Consider the following 23,312-nt stretch of genomic DNA (forward strand, 5'->3'; position numbering starts at 1 on the left):
ACCCATATGGGATGCGGGTACCATAGGCGGAGGCTTAGCCTACTGCAACACCAGCCCCTCTAAATGGAATTTCTTAGTCAAATGATGAAAACAGTTTAAAAATTGTTGATATATATTTGCCAAATTTCCCTCCTAACTATACTATCTCTAGCCATGAATGAGAGGGTCTGATTCCTTGATTGTTGATAATACTGGGTATATTGGTTTTATAAAAAATCTGTCCAAATTTAATAGATGAGAAATAGTACCTTATTTTAAATTTATTTAATTTATTTGATTAATGGGAGAGAGAGAACATTCACTGTTCTCTACCTTTTTTTTTTTAGAAGATTTATTTATTTATTTGCAAGTCAGAGTTACAGAGAGAGAAGAGAGGCAGAGAGAGAGAGAGAGGTTTTCTATCCAATGGTTCAGTTTCCAGGTGGCCACAATGGCCGGAGCTGCGCCAATCCAAAGCCAGGAGCTTCTTCCTGGTCTCCCACATGGGTGCAGGGACGCAAGGACTTGGGCCATCTTCTACTGCTTTCCCAGGCCATAGCAGAGAGCTGGATGGGAAGTGGAGCAGTCAGGTCTTGAACTGGCACCCATATGGGATGCTGGCGCTTCAGGCAAGGGCATTAACCCGCTGTGCCACAGTGCCGGTCCCCCTCCTTAACTTTTTAATGATTTGTTTTTTCCATGTGCCCTAGAATGTAAGCTCCAACTTCTGTTGGCCCTGGGGAATCAGGGAAGATTCTACAGAGAAGGTGACATTTGGGCTAAACCTTTGAAATGGGGAGAAGTTGGCTAGATGGACAATCTGGGAGGAGTGCCCAGGCCACTCCAACGTTCAAGATGTAGTTAACACCCCCAGAGCATCTGTGAGCAGTCCAGTCTGAATTGCTTGACTGTGTTATTCTTCAGTCTTGAACTGGGATGCCTTGTTTCTGTTTTAAGGCCTTCATCATTCCTTTAGTGTTTCTCAGTGTCAGTATTTAATCCCCTGTACCTGTAGTCTAAGATCCCACCCAGCGTTCCGATCCTGCATGGATAGGACAGTGTGCTGCATCCCTGCCAGTCCCCCTAAGGGTCGAAATCCATTTCCCTGCCTTCCCAGCCCTATCATCCTAATCTGGGTCACCAGCTCTCACCTGGGTTGTTGAATGACTTTCCTAACCAGCCTTCCCGTCTCCACATTGCCCCCAGAAATCCATTCTCCGTGTTTTGTCAGTTCCTTGCTTCATTCTTTCCAGGGCTTTAGATTTAGAGTGAAACCCTAATTCCTGACCAAGATCTGGATCCATAAGGCCGTCCAGGGTTCAGCCTACTCCAGGCGTCCACGTTTTTCACTCAGGCTTCAGCCACGCTGGCCTCCGTGATGGTTTTCCCACACTCCCAGCTCTCTCTTCCCTCAGGGCCTGTTGCTATCCTTTTGTGGCTGTACAGAGGTCTCAACTCCATCTACTGGCCTCATCTGATCGCAAGCCCTCTTCTCCTGAACCTCTGTGGGTGATAAAACCCAAGCATATTTGTGGAGTTGATTACTTTTTTTTTTTTTAAAGATTATTTATTTAAAAGGCAGAGCAACAAAGAGAAAGGGATGGAGACACAGAGGTCTTCCATCCGCTGATTCACTCCTCACGTGGCTGCAACAGCCAGGGGTGGGCCAGGCTGGAACAAGGAGCCAGGAGCCCCATCCTGGTCTCCCACTTCTTCCCCGCTGCTTTGGTGGGGAGCTGGATTAGAAGCAGAGCAGCCGGGACTCGAGCCAGCTCTCCAGTGTGGATGCTGACATCGCAAGCGGCAGCTTAGGCTGCTGCCCCACAGGGCCAGCACTAGTTAGTCACAGTTTTAAACGTGAGGAAAATTGAAAGTACAGAGATCTTAAATAATTTGCCCAAGGTTGAAATCCAGGAAGCAGAACAGCTGGGATTCAAACTCTGTCAGCTCCCATAAGTGCTCAAATTGCTGTCACACTATTCTTTCTGCCTCTTGCATTAAAAAGAAACAGTTTAAACAATGTTGGTTCAGGTTGGGCTTTAGGTACAAAGGAAAGAGCAAAATTCTGTTAGTATTCAGTACAGAAAATGGACATTTCAAGTGTAAAGGGATTTTTGTGTTGTTTTCTTAAGAGTCAGAGAGAGAGTGAGCACACTTCTATCCGCTGGCTCACTCCCCAAATACCTGCAACAGCCAAGGCTGGACAGGGGTAGGAGTGGTCCAGGGCTGAGCTGGGTCTGAAGCCAGGAGCCAAGATCACATTCAGGTCTCTCATGTAGGTGGCGGAATCCCAGTTACTGAAGTCATCACCACTGCCCACCAGGGCCTGCCTTAGCTGGAAGCTGGAGTCAGGAACCAGAGCCAGAAGTCAAACTCGGGCAGTCCAGTGTGGGAGCCAGGCATCTTGACTGCCAGGCTAAGTGTCCACTCTCATGGAAGAGAGACAGGATTGAGAATTGGGTGCTTCTACAACAGTTAGAAAAGTCAAAGTCAAGGGTCGTGCCAGACCCCTGATGTCAAGGGTGTGCCACTATAATTGTGATCCGAGATCAGGAAGCTTTTCTGAGAAAAATAAGTCCCCTCGGTGCTTTCTGCTTCTCTGCATACAGTCCGGCCTCACGTGGTTGTTCATTGTAGCTGTGCCTTTAGTCTTCATGGACTGTCCCACGGTAAAACCAGCTACATCTGTATAAGTTCAAAAATGATCTAAATATATGATTTAAAATCCAAAAATGACAAAGTACAAATATGAATGAGAGATATGTTTGAAGTATTACAAAATTACAAATTCTTGCAATTAAAAAAATCCTTATAGTAGACATTTAGTAAAAGAAACCCTTGGAAAATACGCAAACAGCCCCATCCCCGTCGAGGGGGCTGGAAAACAACCCACAGAGAGGAATGTTTGCAGCATATGTAACAGACCCTGATAAAATCAGAGCCTCTGTAAGTCAAGAAACAAGTGAACAGCCCAGTCAAACAATGAATGGTGGCACACAAGAGAAGAACCACGGTGTCCAGTGGTCTTGTAGAAATTAATAACCACTGAAGAGTAATGAATTACAGCTAATAACCAAAACAAGACATCTTTTTATTTTAACCAGATTGGCAAACCTAAATGTTGGCAAGACAGTGAGGAGCTAGGGACTTAGACACACAGATGTTAGGTGGGAGTGTAAGTGGGTATAACCTTCCCCAGAGAGGACAGTTTGGCAGTGTGTAAATGTGAAAGCATCGTCATGGGACAGAGATGGGAGGGATAGGAAAGCACCAACAGCGAAGTTAGAGAGAATGTAGCTGCTGTACCTTAGGAGAGATGGTTACATAAAGCAGAATTCTCCTGACAGATGCAGAGTTCCCAGGTCCCCAGTTCTCCAGTGGAAAATACACAGCGTGACAATTCTGCCCGGACATGAGGCTCACAGCCTCCGATTCTTACAGGACCTTCATTCTCCCTGGCTGGTGTTTGCTCAAGCCTGCCTATACACCAGGTGTACATAACTGTTAGAAAATAACTCCAGCACATGCTTGAGTGTTTACCATGAACATGAACTAGGTGAATTCAACCACCCTCTTCCAATTATACCTTTTGCCCTGCAAAAAGTCTCTACCTCACGTTTATCACTGCAGGATCAAAATATAACATATACCTACCATTGAGTTTTAAAAATCCCACTTCTGAGTTTATCTTAATGAAATAATTGTACAACTGCAATAAGGTGGATGATTACAGATATTGATGGAAGTGTTTCTAGAAACCTGGCTACTCATCAATGAGGACTAAGTAAATTAAGACACAGCCACATAATGAGATTCTCAACAGCCACTGAAATACATGTGTCCCTGTTAGTATTCATTCCTGTATGCATCAAATATTTCATAAAGGGAGACTGCGCTGTGGTGTAGCGGGTAAAGCTGCTGCCTACAGTGCCAGCATCTCATATGGGTGCCACTTTGAGTCCTGGCTGTTCCATTTCCAATCCAGCTTTCTGCTGTGGCCTGGGAAAGCAGTGCAAGATGGCTCAGGTCCTTGGGCCCCGGTACCCACGTGGAAGACCCGGAAGAAGCTCCAGGCTCCTGGCTTGAGATTGGCACAACTCCAGCCATTGCGGCCATTTGGGGAATGAACCAGCAGATGGAAGATGTCTCTCTCTCTGCCTCTCTATAATTCTGCCTTTCAAATAAATAAATAAATCTTTAAAAAAGTGTATTTTAGAAAGACTCAGAGGGTAAACTGCAGAGGATCAATGGGTGGTTAGGCAGGTGTCAGAAGACTACATGAGCTAACTTTTTATACTTGAAAAATTTAGAACCATATGAATGCATTTATTTTAAGGGTAAAAAGTAAATGAAGAGGGGCTGGCATTATGGCTCAGCTCAGCAGGTTAGGCCACTACCTGAGATGCTGGCTTCCCATTTCAGAGCAGCAGTCTGAGTACCATGCTCCTGTCTGATCCAATTCCTGCTAATGCCTGGGAAAGCAGTAGAAGATGGCCCAAGTACTTGGGCCCCTGCACCCATGTAGGAGACACAGATAAAGTTCTGGGCTCCTGGCTTCAGCCTGATCCAGCTCTAGCTATTGCAGCCATTAGGGAGAGAACCAGTAGATGGAAGATATCTTTCTGTCTCTCTGTGTTACTCTTCTTTTCAAATAACTCTTTAAAAAAGAAAAAAAGTAAAGAGAAAGAATAAACAGAGATGCCTGAATGTACAGCTGCCATAAATGACTGATTATTTTGGGGTAGCAAGATTTTTACTCCTCACTTTTCACTTGTTTGTGTTTTTGTGATAAGCATGTATCATTTTACATTTGTAAACATTCAAATTATGAAAGAAAATCACATAGCTATAATGATGTTAGTAAAGCAATTTCTGTTAAAACTTTTTTATCTTTTTTTTTTTTGACAGGCAGAGTTAGACAGTGAGAGAGAGAAAGGTCTTCCTTTTTCTGTTGGCTCACCCCCCAAATGGCTGCTACGACCGGTGCGCTGCACTGATCTGAAGCCAGGAGCCAGGTGCTTCCTCCTGGTCTCCCATGCGGGTGCAGGGCCCAAGCACTTGGGCCATCCTCCACTGCCTTTCCGGGCCACAGCAGAGAGCTGGACTGGAAGAGGAGCAACTGGGACAGAATCTGGCACCCCAACCAGGACTAGAACCCGGGGTGCTGGAGCCGCAGGCTAAGGATTAGCCTAGTGAGCCATGGCATTGGCCCTCTGTTAAAACTTTTAAAAAAGATGATTTATTCAAGAGGTTGAGTGACTGGGGCCAGCACTGTGATGCAGCGGGTTAAAGCCCTGGGCTGAAGCACTGGCTTCCCATATGAGCACCGGTTCTAGTCCTGGCTGCTTCTCTTCCGATCCAGTTCTCTGTTGTGGCCTGGGAAAGCAGTACAAAATGGCCCAAGTCCTTGTTCTGCACCTGCGTGGGAGACCCAGAAGAAGCTCCTGACTTTGGACTGGCTGAGCTCCAGCCGTTGAAATCATTTGGGGAGTGAACTAGCGGATGGAAGACCTCTCTGTGTGTCTCTACCTCTCTCTGTAACTCTGTCTTTCAAATAAATAAATCTAAAAAAAAAAAAAAAAAAAAGAGGTCGAGTGACAGAGAAGGAAACATGGAGAGAGATCGTCCATCCCCTGATTCACTCCCCAAATGGCAGCAACAGCCATGGCTGGGCCAGATTGAAGCCTGGAGTCCTGTACTCCAAGACTTGGACCATCTTCTGCTGCTTCCCCAGGTGCATTAACAGGGAACTGGATCAGAAGTGGAGCAGCTGGGTCTCAAACCACACTCCAATATGGGCTACCAGCATTGTAAGCAGCAGCTTAACCGCTGTACCACAACACCAGCCAGCCCCGTTAAAACCTTTTTAAAGACACCTAGGGCCCTCCTTTGCTTGGTGTTCTTTGACCCCGACAAGCCCCGCCCCACTCCTCTGCAGTTCCCAGCCCTTGCCCCTAGCGCTTTATTACAGGAATTTTCATTCTCCTTTTTACTTCCCCCACAGCGTTACCGATGGAGTGATCAAAAGTGTGCTGTGGCAGACACTTCAGGCTCTTAATTTCTGCCATAAACATAACGTAAGTAACGTTTTCTAAGGTGCTGATTAATTTCTTTGTGGTGACTCTTTTATTTATTTTTTTTTTAAAGATTTGTTTATCTATTTGAAAAGCAGAGTTACAGAGAGAAGGAGAGCCAGAGAGAGAGATTTTCTATCCACTGGTTCACTCCCCAAAGGCCACAACAGCCCTAGCTGGGCCAGGCTGAAGCCAGGAGCCAGGAGATTCTTCCAGGTTTCCCACGTGGATGCAGGGGCCCATGCACCTGGGCTGTTCTCCACTGCTTTCCCAGGACCATTAGCAGGAAGCTGGGTGGGAAGTGGAGCAGCCAGGACTTGAACCAGCACCCATATGAGATGCTGGCACCACAGACAGGAGCTTAACCCATTATGCCACAGCCCCAGCCCCCAAGGTGACTCTTTTCTTCCAGAGAACTTGGAGGTTCTCCTGGGAGAACTAAAGACAGAGTGTGGGGGTGAAGAGGTATAAAGAACCAGAGTAGCAAAGCAAAAGAAAATTCCAGAATATGAGGGAAAGTGCGTTATTTAAGGCCCTTTTCCAGGTTCTGTAAGAACCAAATTACTAATTCTTTGTGAATTAGAAGTCGGTGTAAACTTAATGTCTCCTGCTATAGAACTAATGATTGCCATGATTATTTTAAATTAAAGTAAGTTTTCAGGAGATCAGGTCAAAACCATGGTACTCGGTTTTTTAAATTATGCCTCCTAAGTCTGTTACTCCGTCACAGTCTCCCCCGCCCCACAGGGAAGGGAGCAATGTTTTACTTTTCCATGTGTTTTGCAGCGGTGAGGAACGTCTGGCCCACAGGCCATCCAAAGCCCAGAAAACCATCTGGTCTGGCCCGCAGGCAGGCATTCACAGGCAGGGCATGCATCAGAATCACTGGGCACTTGCTAGCCCCTGCCTGCCCCACGCCCGAGTTTCTTATTTAATAAGTAGGTCAGGGAGGGCCCAGGAATCTGCATTTCTGACATTTCCAGATGCTGAAGCTGCTGACCCAAAAACCACACTTTGTACGCTGCTGGCTCTTGTAAGTGATTGGCTGGGTGCTTCCCAGCTGTAATGCAACTCGGTCTTTCACCTGTGTTTCCTGGAAGTTGTTATGTAGAGACATGATCATATTCCAACTCCCACTTGTTGTTTGCAGACGGTGCTTCATATGTGGTGCTGTGTTCTTGTCGCACCATGAGGCGTCCACTGGCTGGTTGTCCCACTTTTGGTCATGTTACAGTTGACTCGTAGGCCCCAGAGATAACTGGTTCGATCCCCTCCATGATCCATTTCCCTGTCCACCTTGTTGCCTGATGGTTTTAGCATGCGGTGATGATGATTGTCTGTATCCAGGATTTCATGAGGATAAAAGATAGCCATTTTCTAATTATATTATTCCTTCTGCATTTATTAGTTGAAATTGTATGGAAAAGAACTTACCCTCTTGGACTCTGGTGACTGTAAAATAGAATAAGATAAATGGGTGATGATTTCCTTTATTTGTCACTACTCGGGGTGGTGAGCTGCATGCCAGCAACCTCCCCCAGTGAACTGCTAGGGACTGGGGGAGGGAGGGACATCACTATAAACATGAATTTTGTGTACTGGAAGTTTCCAGGTCTTTGCAGTCATTGTTCCCTATGATGCTGAAATTGTCCCATTAATTAGGCCAGTGAGAGCTTCTTCAAGTTGGCTCCTGGGTGCTTTAAAAAACTATCTCAAAACTGGCCGCCGCCACGGCTCACTAGGCTAATCCTCCGCCTTGCGGCGCCGGCACACCGGGTTCTAGTCCCGGTCGGGGCACCGGATTCTGTCCCGGTTGCCCCTCTTCCAGGCCAGCTCTCTGCTGTGGCCAGGGAGTGCAGTGGAGGATGGCCCAAGTGCTTGGGCCCTGCACCCCATGGGAGACCAGGAGAAGCACCTGGCTCCTGCCATTGGATCAGCGCAGTGTGCTGGCCGCAACGCGTTGGCCTCAGCGGCCATTGGAGGGTGAACCAATGGCAAAGGAAGACCTTTCTCTCTGTCTCTCTCTCTCACTGTCCACTCTGCCTGTAAAAAAAAAAAAAAAAACACTATCTCAAAACCTTCTGAGTTGGTGGCTAGGCAGGAACAGCGCCGAGGCAGGGATGCAGACTGCCATCTGGTCAGTTTTGATGCCAGCAGGGTGTCTACCATAATAGCCTAGGGTTGCTGAAAAAGAAAGTACAAGATCATGAAACTACATTTCAGGCCTTAAGCAAAGCTTTATTGAGTTTTAAGGAAGTTAGTAAAGTTTTTGTTAGAATAAATCAAAAACTTCTTTGAAAAAAATTATTTTTTTATTTGAAAGGCAGAATTACAAGAGAGGCAGAGGTAGAAGCAGAGAGAGAGAAAGATCTTCCATCCACTGATTCACTTCCCAACTGGCCACAATGGCCAGAGCTGGGCCCATCTGAAGCCGGGAGCTTCTTCCGGGTCTCCCACATGGGTGCAGGGGCCCCAGCACGTGGGCCATTTTCTGCTGCTTTCTCAGGCCATATCAGGGAGCTGGATCACAAGTTCACGATCCAGGGCCCATGTGGGATGCTGGTACTGTAGGCAGCAGCTTTATCATCTACGCACAGCACCAGCCCCAAAAGCTTCTTTTTTTCCCCTAATAATGTTCAGGGACATTGTTCACAGCATATATAAACCTGTTTTTCATGGTGCAAATTGACTGTCACATACTTGGTAAACATGATGCTGAATTGAATCCATATCTCTATTGCTTTCTGCAGAGATAGTTGCTATAGAAGTATCAGAGTTCACATGTGATTCCAAAAGTTTTGTTGTTCGGGGTGGGGGTGGGGACAGAACTTCTATCTCCTAATTCATTACCCAGATGCCCATAATAGCCAGAGCTAGGTCAGGCAGAAGCCAGGAGCCAGAAATTCCTTCCAGGTCTTCCACGTGGGTGGCAGGAACCCAGATACTGGAGCCACCACCACTGGCTACCAGACCCATTAGCAAGAAACTAGATTAGAAACGCGAGCACCCCAGTATGAGATGCCGGCAGCATGAGCTACAATAACATAATGCACTGTACTGCAACACCAGCCCTGCTCAAAGAGTTTTATGGCTAATTAAAATGGGAGAAACTTAGGCTGGGGGAATGCGAGCAGGGAGACTATAACCTTCACATGACGAGCACAAGATGTCACCTATCAGAGGCACAGAAATACAGCTGAAAGAATGCACGCAGTCCCACCAAGCAGAGTGGTGAAGGATGGTCAGTAGTGGAACCCATCGGGGACACGGGGTGGCAAAAGCGTTCTGATAAAAAAGAGTCATTGACCCAGTCTCCATGTAGCCAATCAATAAATTATCTGCCATATCAAGCTTAGCCTACACTGAGGTGGAATGGCCAGTAAGTTTGTTTTACTTAAGGGAGAAGCATGAACGGTGATGGCAGGATGCCCTGGGTAGTACTGTTGTATACCACATTTCAAATGAGCCTTGACCACTCTGCCACACAGGAGAGCCACCTGTGACTGACACTTCACTTACCAACACAGCACTTCTGACACCACTTGGTTTCAGGGATTTTTGCTGATACAGCAAATTTCCTGAAAGTCAATGAAAATGAGTGTAAAATATATGTTGGCAAACAGCATAAGATAAAGGTGCTGCTAGGGGCCGGTGTTGTGGCACAGAGGGTTAACACCCTGGCTTGAAGCGCTGGCATCCCATATGGGCGCCGGTTCAGGACCTGGCTGTTCCTCTTCCACTCTAGCTCTCTGTTGTGGCCTGGGAGGGCAGTGGAGGGTGGCCCAAGTCCTTGGGCCCCTGCACCCACATGGGAGACCCAGGGAAAGCTCCTGGCTCCTGGCTTCGGATTGGTGCAGCTCTGGCCGTTGTGGCCATCTGGGGAGTGAACCAGCAGATGGAAGACCTCTCGCTCTCTCTCTCTGCCTTTCTCTGTAACTCTTTCAAATAAATAAAATAATCTTAAAAAAAAAAAAAAAGGTGCTGCTACAGGGCAGTAGGGAAAGGATGAATTCAAAAATTGGTGCTGACAACTGGTCATCTCTGAAAAATAAGAATCAAAAAAAAAAAAAAGAATAAATTAGACCTCATTTTCCCAGCTATTCTAAATGGATTAGGGTTTAAATATGGAAAAAAAAACCTATAAAATATTTAGAATCTAGATGAATATGATCTTGGGAATTAAAATAAGAAGAATAAGTCATGCAGGAAAATACTGATAAACCTTGACACTTTAATGCACTTTGCGGTACACCCCCAGTACCTCCAACTACACATATCATTCAGTTTGCTGAATCAGTAACTCTGGCTTACTGAGAGATACTACTGAGAACATAAAAAGAGAAGCCAAAAACTGGGGGAAAGATATTTTTAGCATATATAATACATTTAAGCTATGTCAAAAGTCCTTCCTACTATTAGAATTTGTTAGGAACTTCTTTGTTAGACATCTTTATTTCTCTGTTCAGGAAAAGGGGTATCCTGCAAAGACGCTTTAGGGGTTCTGCAAACATGATTCACGTTTAATAGGTAACGATCTGTTTTGAATTATTTTATGAAACTACAATCTAAAAAATATGCATACAACCAAATGTCTTTTCTATTGAAAGTTAGTATAACACAGACTACTGGTACACCAACTTGTGGATGCCTCAGGGTTTTGTTGTTGTTGTTGTTGTTTTAAGATTTATTTTATTTGAAAGGCAGAGTTACAGAGAGAGGTAGAGCCACAGAGAGAGGTCTTCCATCTGCTTCTTCACCCCCCAAATGGCCGCAGTGGCCGAAGCTGAGCTGATCCAAAGCCAGGAGCCAGGAGGTTTTTCCGTGTTTCCCACGCAGGTGCAGGGGCCCAAACACTTAGGCCATCTTCACTGCTTTCTCAGGCCATTGCAGAGAGCTGGATCAGAAGAGGAGCAGCCAGGACTGGAACTGGTGCCCATTTGGGATGCTGGAACTGCTGGCACTGCTGGCCAGGGCTTTAACCCACTGTGCCACAGCGCCAGCCCTGGAAGCTTCAAGCTAAACTTCTTCATTTCTGTACACATATTTAAGCTTCTTTTAATGTGCAGGTATGCCAGAGATGAGATGTCAGTGCTCTGCACTGGTCCTTTGCGGGGGGGGGCACTGTAACTGCACATGTGTGTGACATTTAATACAATTCCAAACAAGCTCAGAAGAATTGTCTTGGTGGATGTTCTTTTGACTGTCCAATCAGCTACTGAGTAATAACCAAGCAAACCTGTGGTATTTGCAAACCTTTTCATTGTCACCTCTATTAACTTTATGAAAATCTATAGTATTTTCTAAAATATTTTTGTGAACTATAAAAAAGTTTGCTTATGTTCATCTACTTGAAAAGTAAAGCCACAAAGAGAGAGAGTGGTCTTCCATCCATTGGCTAACTCCTCAGAAGCTCCCCAGTCCTAGGCCTGACTTCAGAATTCCATCTGGGTCTCCTGTGTAGGTGGCAGGGACCCAAGCATTTACACCATCATCTGTTGCCTCCCAGGATGCATTAGCAAGAACCTGGATGGGAAGTGGAGCAGCCAGGACTTGAACCCTTGAGCCAGCACTCCGGTATGGAATGCAGGTATCCCAAGCAGCAACTGTAATGCTACAACATCCACTCCACTCTGCTCATGGTTAATGGAACCCTTATGACACTCTCAAAGAACAGAAAAGACGAATGTGTCTCAGTGGTCACTGAAGACTCACATCTTGCAACCTATGGAGACCATGGGCGCCTTATTTTATGCAGAGTCTTGATCCTACTCAAGACAGTGAATGAAGGTTAAAGCAGTAAGGGATTAAGGCCTTGCTACTCGAAGTGTTGTTCATAGAGAACACTGGGAGCTTGTTAGAATCTCGGGCCCACCCACGTCTACTGAGTCAGATTGTTCATTTGAACAATATCTCCTGGTGATCCATATGCACATTAAATTTGGAGAAGCACTGGACTTCAGAAGATAGTCCTCATTTTGTTTGCTTTTTCTCTGTGAGATCACTAGAGTGAAATAACTAACATGATCCACTTAACAGCTTAATGAACCCATGGATGTTGAATGATCAGAGAAAGAAGTCTGCCCCCTAAAGGCAGAACTTCAGTGGTGTCTGAGATTTGTGAGGGTCAAGCTGCAACACCCATCAGCCCCGTGTTGCTCGTCCCGCCATGATTCTCAGGTCTCTCTTCTCTCTGGCTGCTGGGTACATGTATACCCCTCAAATGCAAAGAAAACAACCCTCTGACATCACAGAAAGCTATTTTTGTAACATGGTAAGTTTATTTAATTTTTTTGAAAGGCAGAGTCACAGAGCGAGAGAGAGAGAGAAAGCTTCTATCCACTGGTTCACTCCCCAAATGACCATAATGAGCAGGACTGGGCCAGGCTGAAGCCAGGAGCCAGGAATTTCATCCAGGTCTCCCTCATGAGTGCAGGGAACTGAGTACCTGGGCCATCTTCAGCTGCAGGGAGCTGGATCGGAAGCAGAGCAGCCATGCCCATATGAGATGCCGGCATCACAGGTGGTAACTTAACCCGCTGTGCCACAGTGCTGGCCCCAGAAAATTATTTACTGTTTAGTCAGAGCATATAAAAAGCAATTTCTCATGTGAAAGTTGTAAGGGATGATTCTTGAAGTTGGAGCTCATATTTAAAATACCACAAATACCTCTTCTTGAAGCCAGTTTGAGAGCCAATAAAAGTGAGACTGAGCAGTGTTTGCCAGTAGCTATGTATGAAGCGCAACTTTATTAATATTCTTCTTTACTGCAACTTGCATGTTTCTTGTTTGGTGTAAAATAAGCATTGCAGAGTTGCTTTGCATGTGGTTTTCCAGTGAGAAAATGAGTGCTGTGTGTCTAAGCATGGTTGGTCTCCCATGCTCTGAGTCTTACTATTCCAACTATTTTTTTTTTTTTTTTTGACAGGCAGAGTGGACAGTGAGAGAGAGAGACAGAGAGAAAGGTCTTCCTTTGCCGTTGGTTCACCCTCCAATGGCCGCCGCGGCCAGCGCGCTGCGGCTGGCGCACCGCGCTGATCCGATGGCAGGAGCCAGGAGCCAGGTGCTTTTCCTGGTCTCCCATGGGGTGCAGGGCCCAAGCACCTGGGCCATCCTCCACTGCACGCCCTGGCCACAGCAGAGAGCTGGCCTGGAAGAGGGGCAACCGGGACAGAATCCGGCGCCCCAACCAGAACTAGAACCCGGTGTGCCGGCGCCGCTAGGCGGAGGATTAGCCTAGTGAGCCGCGGCGCCGGCCAATTCCAACTATTTTTATTCCCTTTTTTTGTTCTACACTATTCTAGCCTTCATCAATAACTTCCGTTATCTTCACCTACAGTAACAAATGTGCCTATTTGGTACATATCAATATTACATTCGCCTTTATAATTTTTAGTTCTAAAGAAGTTCTGTAGGTTTCATAAGGACTTGCATTAGACCCAAAAATATACTGACAAATATCAATGTATGTCCATTTATTTGTTATGCCATGCAAAATCTAGAAATTTTAGAATTTGATACAAACTCATTTGAAGAACATAACCTGTTCTAATGGAATTGCCAATTCTTATAAGTATTGCTTATAAGCATTATAATCTTTTTAATTATACTTTTTTTAAATGATTTTATGTATTTATTTGAGAGGCAGAGTTACAAAGAGAGGGAAAGATAAAACAAAAGGTCTTCTATCCACTGCTTCACTCCCCAAATGTCCATAACAGCCAGAGCTGACCTGATTCGAAGCCAGGAGCCAGGTTTCCCACATGGGTGCAGGGGCCCAAGCACCTGGGCCATCTTCCACTGCTCTACTCAGGCCATAAGCAGAGAGCTGGATCAGAAGAGGAGCAGCTGGTACTTGAACTGGTGCCCATATGGGATGCCAGCATTGTAGGCAGAGCCTTAGGCTACTAAACCACAGCATTGGCCCCAAATTATACTTTTTTAAAATTAATATTTAAGGCCTTAAGATTCTTAAGAGGCCTACAGATGTTTCTTCTTTTTTTTAAAGATATATTTATTTATTTGAAAGTCAGAGTTACACAGAGAGAGGAGAGGCAGAGAGAGAGAGAGGTCTTCCATCCGATGGTTCACTCCCCCCAAAAAAAAAAAAAAATTGGCCGCAATAGCCAGAACTGTGCCAATCCGAAGCCAGGAGCTTCTTCTGGGTCTCCCATGCAGGTGCAGGGGCCCAAGGACTTGGGCCATCTTCTACTGCTATCCCAGGCCACAGCAGAGAGCTAGATCAGAAGTGGAGCAGCCGGTTCTCGAAATGGTGTCCATATGGGATGCCGGCGCTTCAAGCCAGGGCATTAACCTGCTGCGCCACAGCCCCGGCCCCCAGATGTTTCTTCTAACTGCTGCTCATACTCATTGTGAAAGAGTTGACAGTAATTGACACTACATAGACACAGGCTTCTGATACCAGTGCCTAAAATGAACTTAGGCTTTCAGCCGTTTTCTTCCTTGATAGCTTTGATAGAAGCAAAGAAATTTTTTTTTTAATTTTTTTGACAGGTAGAGTTATAGACACTGAGAGAGAGAGAGAGAGACAGAGAGAAAGGTCTTCCTTCTGTTGGTTCACTCCCCAAATGGCTGCTACAGCCGGCGCTGCACCGATCTAAAGCCAAGAGCCAGGTGCTTCCTCCTGGTCTCCCACATGGGTGCAGGGCCCAAGCACTTGGGCCATCCTCCACTGCACTCCCTGGCCACAGCAGAGAGCTGGACTGAAAGAGGAGCAACCGGGACTAGAACCCGGCGCCCATATGGGATGCCGGTGCCAAAGGCAGAGAATTCACCAAGTGAGCCACGGCGCCGGCCCCAAAGCAAATTATTTCAGAATTGTCGTTTTGATAGGGCTACTTGCAGGGGAGGGATTGATGACTGGAAGTGGCACTTGCTCCATAGGTCTGATAGTGGCCTCCTGCAACCCCAGGACTGTTGCAAGGATGAAACAATGGATGTGAAAGTGCTTTCAAAAGGCCAGAGCTCTGTGGGAGGGTCAACAGTAGAAGGAGACTATTATTTTTATCTTTGGGGGGGTGTAGATAAACTGGAAAGATAGCCTCCTGCAGAGCAGGGCATAAGCTGTGTCTGCACAGTAGCAGCCGCGCTCTCGGAAAGCCATTCCTGGGACGAGCACACTCAGCCTGCCTTCATCTGTGCCGCCAGCTCTGCCCTCCTGTGTCCAGCCAGGAGCATCCGCTGGGGGCGGGGTCCTTGCGATGCTGCAGCAGGTTGCAAGTTCGTTATGAGTAAGCCAAGAGCAGAGCTTGCCTGTGAGGAGAGTTTCTCCTAGGGGGGTCCTGCTCTGCTCCCCAGTGTGTGGCCATCCCAGGGTGCCAGGTTAGCCTCTTGTTGGGGGAGTCAGAGTGATACACCCCCTCCCCCAGCTGCTGAGGGCCTGGAATCTGACTAGCAGGTGACCGCCCACCCAGCACAGTTCTGCCTTGAGTCTGTCATCCTGGCCCACAATTAGCAGAGCTCCGTCTCCGTATCCCAATGGGGATGATGAGTCACAGGGTCCCTTCTCATTGGAGTGAATTTTGGCTTTTGTTGTCATTTAAATGTTTCTCCAGCTTCTCCAATCTGCAGTAGTTACTTCACCTGAATCCTGATTCTTAATTGACAGCAATTCTTATTCAGGCACAGCGAGTCCCATCTCATTTAGGGTTTTATCTCTTAGCGTTTAAACAAGATCCAATGAAAACCAAAAGAAATGATTGTGTGATCCTTCTCACCATAAAAAAATCAGACACAATTTTCATGTACAACAATGTTTTAAGTGTCTTCAATAATATAGTAACATTTTGATGTATTTTTTCCTTATGGTATGACAAGATTTACAAGTGAATTCCCAATTTAAGCTCTTTTAGAAAAATGAAGCTCATTTGTTTTTATCTCACAGGCCATGTTTATCAAACATTTAAGCAGGTAGTTAACGTTTAATTCTTTGTCATTTTGACGGCTCAGGAAAATAATCGGATGTTGTCTTACAGTGTATTCACAGAGATGTAAAACCTGAAAATATCCTAATCACTAAGCAAGGAATAATCAAGATCTGTGACTTCGGGTTTGCACGAATTCTGAGTGAGTAGCAGTCTTTTTCTTTTCTTTTTTAAAAATTAGCTTTATCCAATTCTGACGATTATAAGCTGACGTAGTTTAAATTCCTACTTTAGATATTGAATGTTTGCTAAGTATTGTGTTGTTGTTATTCAGACAGGAAAATCTCACTTTAGACTTTTAGTCAGCGCATTACTTGCACTTCAACCCCACTCCCTTCTAGAATTTATTGGATGGCGCCTTTGTGTACTGTGCGCCACAGGAGTGGGGAAGAATTACAAGATGCATTTCCGATCTCCATGCACTTACCATCCAAAGTGCAAGAAACGAGAGAATAAAACAAGATAGTTGGCAGGAGGAAAGTACTCAAGGGAAGACGCAGCCGATTCCCTGGAGGGACATGTCCGTGAGGGTGAGAGTGGCTGACAAAAGCTTCATGGAGCTGACGAGACTAGAAGGGTGAACTAGAGATGACGGAGAAGATGCAGAGACCATGCTGAGAAAGAGGAAACCTTCCCAGGCAGGGAGGGGCTGAAAGGAAATGGGGACCAGTAATGGTTTCCCGTGAGTCTAGACCTGTGCAGCTAGCAAATCCGTGTACTGGCCACATACACCTTGCTCTGTCGGCGTGTACACAGTCAGTCTGCTGCTACAGCCCACACCCAGGTGACTGGACAATGGCAAGAACAAAAACTGATGACGTCTCTCTGAGGTTGCGGTGCAAGGTGTAGTACAAGAATGGGACCCTAATGATAACTGGGCCCTGTGCCAGGTGGCTGAAAAGAGAAATCCACAGACGCCAGAAGACTCTCTGTGAATTATGAACCCAGTTCTGTGGTGTGTCCGTATCATGAAATAAGAGGCATGCGTCAGAATGGACGCTGACAGGATTTTTAGTGGTACCAGAAAATGTTTAGGAGGGGATAGTGGAAAGGGAGAGCTAGCACTTCTGTGTGCAGTGTAACCTGAGCTATGCAGGGAACACAGGGAAGGTGGCTGGGCAGTAACCCTCTGCTTAGGAAGTGAGGTGGTGAACAGTCTTTTTTTTTTTTTTTTTTTTTTTGGACAGGCAGAGTGGACAGTGAGAGAGAGAGAGAGAGAGAGAGAGAGAAAGGTTTTCCTTTACCATTGGTTCACCCTCCAATGGCCGCTGCGGCCGGCACACTGCGCTCATCTGAAGCCAGGAGCCAGGTGCTTCTCCTGGTCCCCCCTGGGGTGCAGGGCCCAAGCACTTGGGCCATCCTCCACTGCACTCCCTGGCCACAGCAGAGAGCTGGCCTGGAAGAGGGGCAACCGGGACAGAATCCGGCGCCCCGACCGGGACTAGAACCCGGTGTGCCAGCACCACAAGCGGAGGATTAGCCTAGTGAGCCGCAGCGCCTGGCCGGTGAACAGTCTTTCAGTCCCACGCGTCTGATACAGGCAGTGTCAAAGATTGGGGTTTTTTTCCTCCCTGGAAATTCATTTCCTACTACCAAAATACCCAATTTGGTACCAAATGGAAATGAAAAAAAAATCCTACATATATTTGTCATTACATTAAGAACACAGAAGAAACATTCTATATAAAACTTATCTCATAAATGGTCCTTTAGGGGATTTTTCCTCATCGACTGGCAAGCAGTTGAAAGGATTTATGTTTTATTTTTTCATGAATGGATATTCTTGCTCTCCTGCTGAGTCTTCCTGTGGTCATTCTGTGAATGAAGAACCTTAGAACTGAGTTCAGTACTTGGATCATTTGTCTCAGAAGTTTTGATAGCATGAACGCTCCAGAAGTCTCTGAGTGGTGAACCCTCAGAAATCCCGATAATGGAGCTGGTGTTGTGTTGTAGCAGGTAAAGCTGCCGCCTGGAGTGCCAGCATCCCATATGAGTGCCGGTTCAAGTCCTTGCTACTCTACTTCCAATCCAGGCCCCTGCTAAGGTGCCTGGAAAAACAGCAGAAAATGGCCCACATGCTTGGGCCCCTGCACCTACGTGGGAGACCCAGAAGAAGGTCCTGGCTCCTGGCTTTAGCCTGGCCCATGGGGAGTGAACCAGCAGGTGGAAGACCTCTCTCTGTCTCTCCCTCTTTCTCTGTAACTCTGCCTTTCCAATAAATAAAGTTCATCTTTAAAATAAAATGAAATTCCAGTAATGATAACTTCTGTGTTGTTATAAAAAAAAGTGGTAATATCAGACACTGGTTTTAGCATGGCCTAAAACCTCCACAGAATGGGAGCTCAGGCACTGGTTACAGCTGAAGCCATCCTAAATACTGATTTGGGTTATTGTTGGGATCACTGGTCATCTTTATAATAAGAAAAGTGAAGGATGGGGTCCCAGCAGGTGCTAAAATGCTCATATCCACTCAGTAGACTTAGCCACATAAAAAGTGTAGCTCCTGCTATATATCTACATGCAAAAGAGTGCAGCTGGGGAGCCGGAGTTGTGGCGCAGTGGGTGGGTTCAGCACCAGCATCCCATCTGGGAATGCTGATTTGAGTTCCAGCTGCTCTGCTTACAGTCCAGCTCCCTTCTAATGTGCCTGGGAAGTGGGCAGATGATGGTCCAGGTACTTGGGCCCCTGCCACCAATGTGGGAGACCCAGATGGAATTTCAGACTCTTGGCATTGACTTGGCCCAGCCCTAGACATTGTGGCCATTTGAGGAGTGAACCACTGGATGAAAGTGCTCTCTCTCTCTCTCTCTCTCTCTCTCTCTGTAACTGACTTCCATATCAATTAATTAATTTTTAATAAAAAAATTTTTAAATGAAGTTGGACTTTTGTTTTGCCATATTCAAAAGTTCTCAAAATGGACCACAGACAGACCTAAATGTAAAAGCTAAAATTATAAAATTTTTAGAAGAAAATATAGGGAGAACATTTCATGATATTGAATTTTATAGTGATTTCTTACATGTAAACAAAAGAAAAAATAGATAATTAGATTTCATCCAAATGAAAATTTTTTGTCTATCAAAAATAGAGTGAAAATGTATCTTGCACAATGGGAAGAAATGTTTGCAAATTTATATCTGATAAAGAATTTGTATCCAGCACATATAAGAAACTCTTATAACTCAACAGCAAAAACTAATTTAAAAATGAGTGAAGACCTTGAATAGAGATTTCTTCAAAGAAGATATACAGATGGCCAATAAGCAAATGAAAAGATGCTCAACATCACGAATATAAGAGAAATGCAAATGAAATTATAGTGAGATATCATTCATACCCATTAGGATAGCTATCATAAAAAATCACTCACACATACACACACACACACACACACACACAACCAAATAACAAGTGTTGGCGACTATATGAAGAAAGTGGAGCCCTCGTGTTGTTGGGGTGGATGAGAAGTGACAGAGATCTGTGGAAAACAGCTTGGCAGTCCCTGTGAAGCGTAAACCACTTAAACCACAGGAGTCCTACTGTGAGGACTCCAGGCGCTGAATTTAGGGTCCACCCTAGTCCAATATGACCTCATCTTAACCCAGGTAAATCTGCAAAGACTCCACTTCCAAATAAGGTCACATTCACAGGTTAACAGGGGTCAGGACTTCAGACCTGGTTTTTGGGAGGACACAGTGTAATCCACAACACGCACTGTCCTGACAATGTGGAAAAAACAATTGCTGGTTTAAATTGTAAGTTAGGCCACGGAAATCTCATGGCCTCCTGTGTATGATGATGTAAATGCTAACTAACAAGGGTGCTCACCAAAGTCAAGTTTACCATTTCCGTGCACAGCGTGACTGCGTACCCAGTGCCTCTGTGCAGCAGCTGTTAGCCATACATGACCTCTGAGAGTTACTGAAAACGAAGGCCTGCCCTGCCCTTGCGGGGTGCAGTTCACAGGTTCATGAGTGGGGAGAATGTGACTCCTCTGGTCTGACTGATACCTTTGCAGTTCCAGGAGATACCTACACAGATTATGTTGCAACCAGATGGTACCGAGCCCCTGAGCTGCTCGTGGGTGATACTCAGTATGGTTCTTCAGTGGACGTCTGGGCAATCGGTTGTGTTTTTGCAGAGCTCCTGACAGGCCAGCCACTCTGGCCTGGGAAATCAGATGTGGACCAACTTTATCTGATCATCAGAACACTGGGTATGAATTGTATTCTGTGGCTATGGGCTTGCTAAATGATTATAGTGTAGTGTGCCTTTTGTAATGCAAAACAAAGCAAGAGCTTTATTGCTTTTTAAAGTGCTACTCAGAATGGTCGTTCTGGCTTCTGAGTTGTAGCCAAAGCACAGTCCTTTTCCCAGTACATCGACTCTTAACTCCTCTTAGTGAGTTTTCAGATATCTTTCCAAAAAAAGTCAATTAGTCATGGAATAAGCTATACATTTACTTTCCATGTAGGGCTAAGATAGTGATAGGGATATGAGTCAGCTGCCTAGAGCTCCATCTAAGTGATACTCAACCAAATGCAGGTTCTGTCCATTGTGACAAGCTTTCCTCTCTTTAACCCTAGAGGAGGGGGTCAGCAAATTTTTTTTCTATAAGAGACCAGATGATAAATGTTTTAGGATTTGCAGGCCTTAGAGTGTGTGTTGCCACTGCTTGACTCTGTTGCTGTCATGCAAAAAAGCAGGTATACACAATGTATCCATGAACACATCACAAAATAGTCTTTGAATGTTTTTTTTAAAGATTTTTATTTATTTATTTGCCAGGTAGAGTTACAGACAGTGAGAGAGAGAGAGACAGAGAGAAAGGTCTTCCTTCTGTGGTTCACTCCCCAAATGGCTGCAATGGCCAGAGCTACTCTGATCTGAAGCCAGGAGCCAGGTGGTTCTTCCTGGTCTCCCATGCAGGTGTAGGGGCCCAAGCACTTGGGCCATCCTCCACTGCCTTCCCGGGCCACAGCAGAGAGCTGGACTGGAAGAGGAGCAGCCAGGACTAGAACCAGTGCCCATATGGGATGCTGGTGCTGCAGGCAGAGGATTAACCTAGTGAGCCACAGCGCCGGCCCCTCTTTGAATGCTTTTAAAAATCCATTTAAAAATCATTGTCAGATCTCAGCTAGACAGAAACAGGCACTGGGCTAGAACTGGCCTGAAGACCATAGTTTTCAAATTCCCATGGTGGAACTGAAGAATCTGATTTTTATTTCCTGATCAAAAGTGGCTGCTGAAGTATAAAGTCCCATTGGCATGTCTCCTTGCTTAGCAGTTCAGAATTTACAAAGTACTTCCTTACTATATTATCTCTTGCAATCATAAGAAAAGCCAGTAAGAAAGTTACAGTTTTTATTGTACTTATTTTTGTACTTATTTACAGTTTTATTGTACTTATTTACAGTTTTTATTGTATTTATTTTTATTTCATGTATGAGGGAATTGGGGCTCAGGGAGCCTCCATGACTGACCCAAGATCATACAGCCAGCTAAGAATGAGATTGGAGTAGGACTTGAGGTTTGGGGTTGGGTGGTTTTTTCCATGACCCTACAATTACGTGTCATCGTGCTTGGCAGTCATTGTCTACCTGCAGCTGGTTGGAAGAGAATACAACCCACAGGGTTAGCTGCAGCTTCCCTCAGGAGTGTGGATGCAAAGAGAGTTACACCTCCACACACAGCACGAGTAGGTATTCGCTCCTCCTCGTGGGCTGTCCTGGCCACAGGGCTGCTGGCCAGTTCCAGGTTTGGCTGATTCCTTTCTCCTGGAGAAATCTGCAGTGTGAAGCTTCGGGGTGGAGTGTCATCCCAGGGCATGTCTTCAGTGTGTGTTGTCGGTTTGATTGGTTTCCGAGTAGGATTCTGGAAATTTGCACTAGATGGATACTAGACCTAGCTTGGTGTTTGGCATGAGACAAGGCTGGGTTTGAATCTTGGGTCGGCTGCTTCATTACCGCATGCTCTTGGCCACACTGCCCCTCTCAGCTCATTGTCCTCATGGATGGGGGAGATTTACAAAGAAGAGGAAGAAAAAGAAACAGCTACCACTGTTGGGAGACTGTTACGAGATGAAAGGAGATAGTGTGTGTACAGCACCAGTTTTCTCAGCTCGTCCTTTGGTGGAGGCTGAGGAGCAGAATGGGGAAGAAAGCTGTGGAAGGGGACTGGCTTTGCCCAGGGAGACCTGCTTCTGCAGGGCGGGTCCCCCGTGGCCCCACTCGGTCACTGCGAGTGTTTCAGATCCCTACCTCAGAAGGTAGCCATTTAGTGAGTGAGTGAGTTTAGGTTAGCCAGTTAGTTAGTTATTTTATAGCACACTTATCAGGAGTTTTTCTGGTTCCTATCCTACAGGAAAGCTAATACCAAGACATCAGTCTATCTTTAGAAGTAACCAGTTTTTCCATGGCATCAGTATACCTGAGCCAGAAGACATGGTAAGCTGCTCTATTTTGGGTATTTTGTTATGTGTGTGGCTCCTTTCTTTAAAGAAGGAGTTGTTTCCTTTTTAATATTTGTGGTTTTGGTTTCTGTTTTCTTATGACATACTGACACATTTTGAAGAAATCGTGTTAAAAAAAATTGCTGAGAAATGAGCTGAGAAAATGCTTTCGAAGTCTACCTGTCCTGTCTAGCAGAGATTAATTTAATGTTACATCTAAAGTGCTAGCATTTTTAGTGTCTTAGCATACGCCTTGATCTGTTTAGCCAAAGCACTAAGTTAGCTTTCCCTGAAATCATTATTTCCTCATAAGCAGTGCTTACAGTAACCTTTATTTCGAAGACATGCATGCACTCAATTTTTTTTCAACTTGTGAAACAAAGCACAAATCAATAAAAACCTTTTTCCCCTGGCGGATATTTTCCCATGGAAGGCTGGCCATTCTACAAAAGGCTTCTCACTGGGCTCACTAAGCTCCAGGTCACAGCCATCACCTGTGTCCTCCTGCCTCTGCCAGGAACATGTCCGTGACTGCTTGACGTCCTACTCACCGCAGACGTCGACTCTGGGGTGGCCTCCGACCTTTAAAATCCCCTGTGGTCTAGGATCTGCCTACACAAAGAAAGGGTTATTGGGAGAGACAGGCAGTGCAGAGATGGGGAGAGGTCCGAGACGCTAGATCGTGACTTGTGGCACCTCTGAGGAGTCGGAGGCTCTCTGGACACTGTCCATGTAAAATCGAGATTTCATACAATGCCTTGTTGTATACTGTTGGTTTTCTCTGTTGTTGCGTTTGTCAAAAACCTTACACAAAAAAAGATAAAATTAGGCCAAAGGTTATAAAGTAGTATGTTCGTATGTTTAA

General features: G+C 45.6%; 1 protein-coding gene across 3 annotated transcripts in view; it reads left to right on the plus strand.

Annotated features, from left to right (window-relative positions):
• The window catches only part of CDKL4 (cyclin dependent kinase like 4), a 53,715-nt gene that overhangs the window by 17,466 nt on the left and 12,937 nt on the right, over positions 1-23,312 (plus strand). For all 3 annotated transcript variants that reach the window (XM_070069210.1, XM_070069209.1, XM_002709908.5), the window contains 4 exons: positions 5,984-6,056; positions 16,046-16,136; positions 20,015-20,212; positions 22,360-22,442. In XM_070069210.1, the coding sequence (XP_069925311.1) occupies positions 5,984-6,056; positions 16,046-16,136; positions 20,015-20,212; positions 22,360-22,442 (445 nt within the window). The remainder of the gene's footprint in view (positions 1-5,983; positions 6,057-16,045; positions 16,137-20,014; positions 20,213-22,359; positions 22,443-23,312) is intronic.

Source organism: Oryctolagus cuniculus, chromosome 2 (assembly GCF_964237555.1).
Source record: "Oryctolagus cuniculus chromosome 2, mOryCun1.1, whole genome shotgun sequence".
NCBI lineage: Eukaryota > Metazoa > Chordata > Mammalia > Lagomorpha > Leporidae > Oryctolagus > Oryctolagus cuniculus.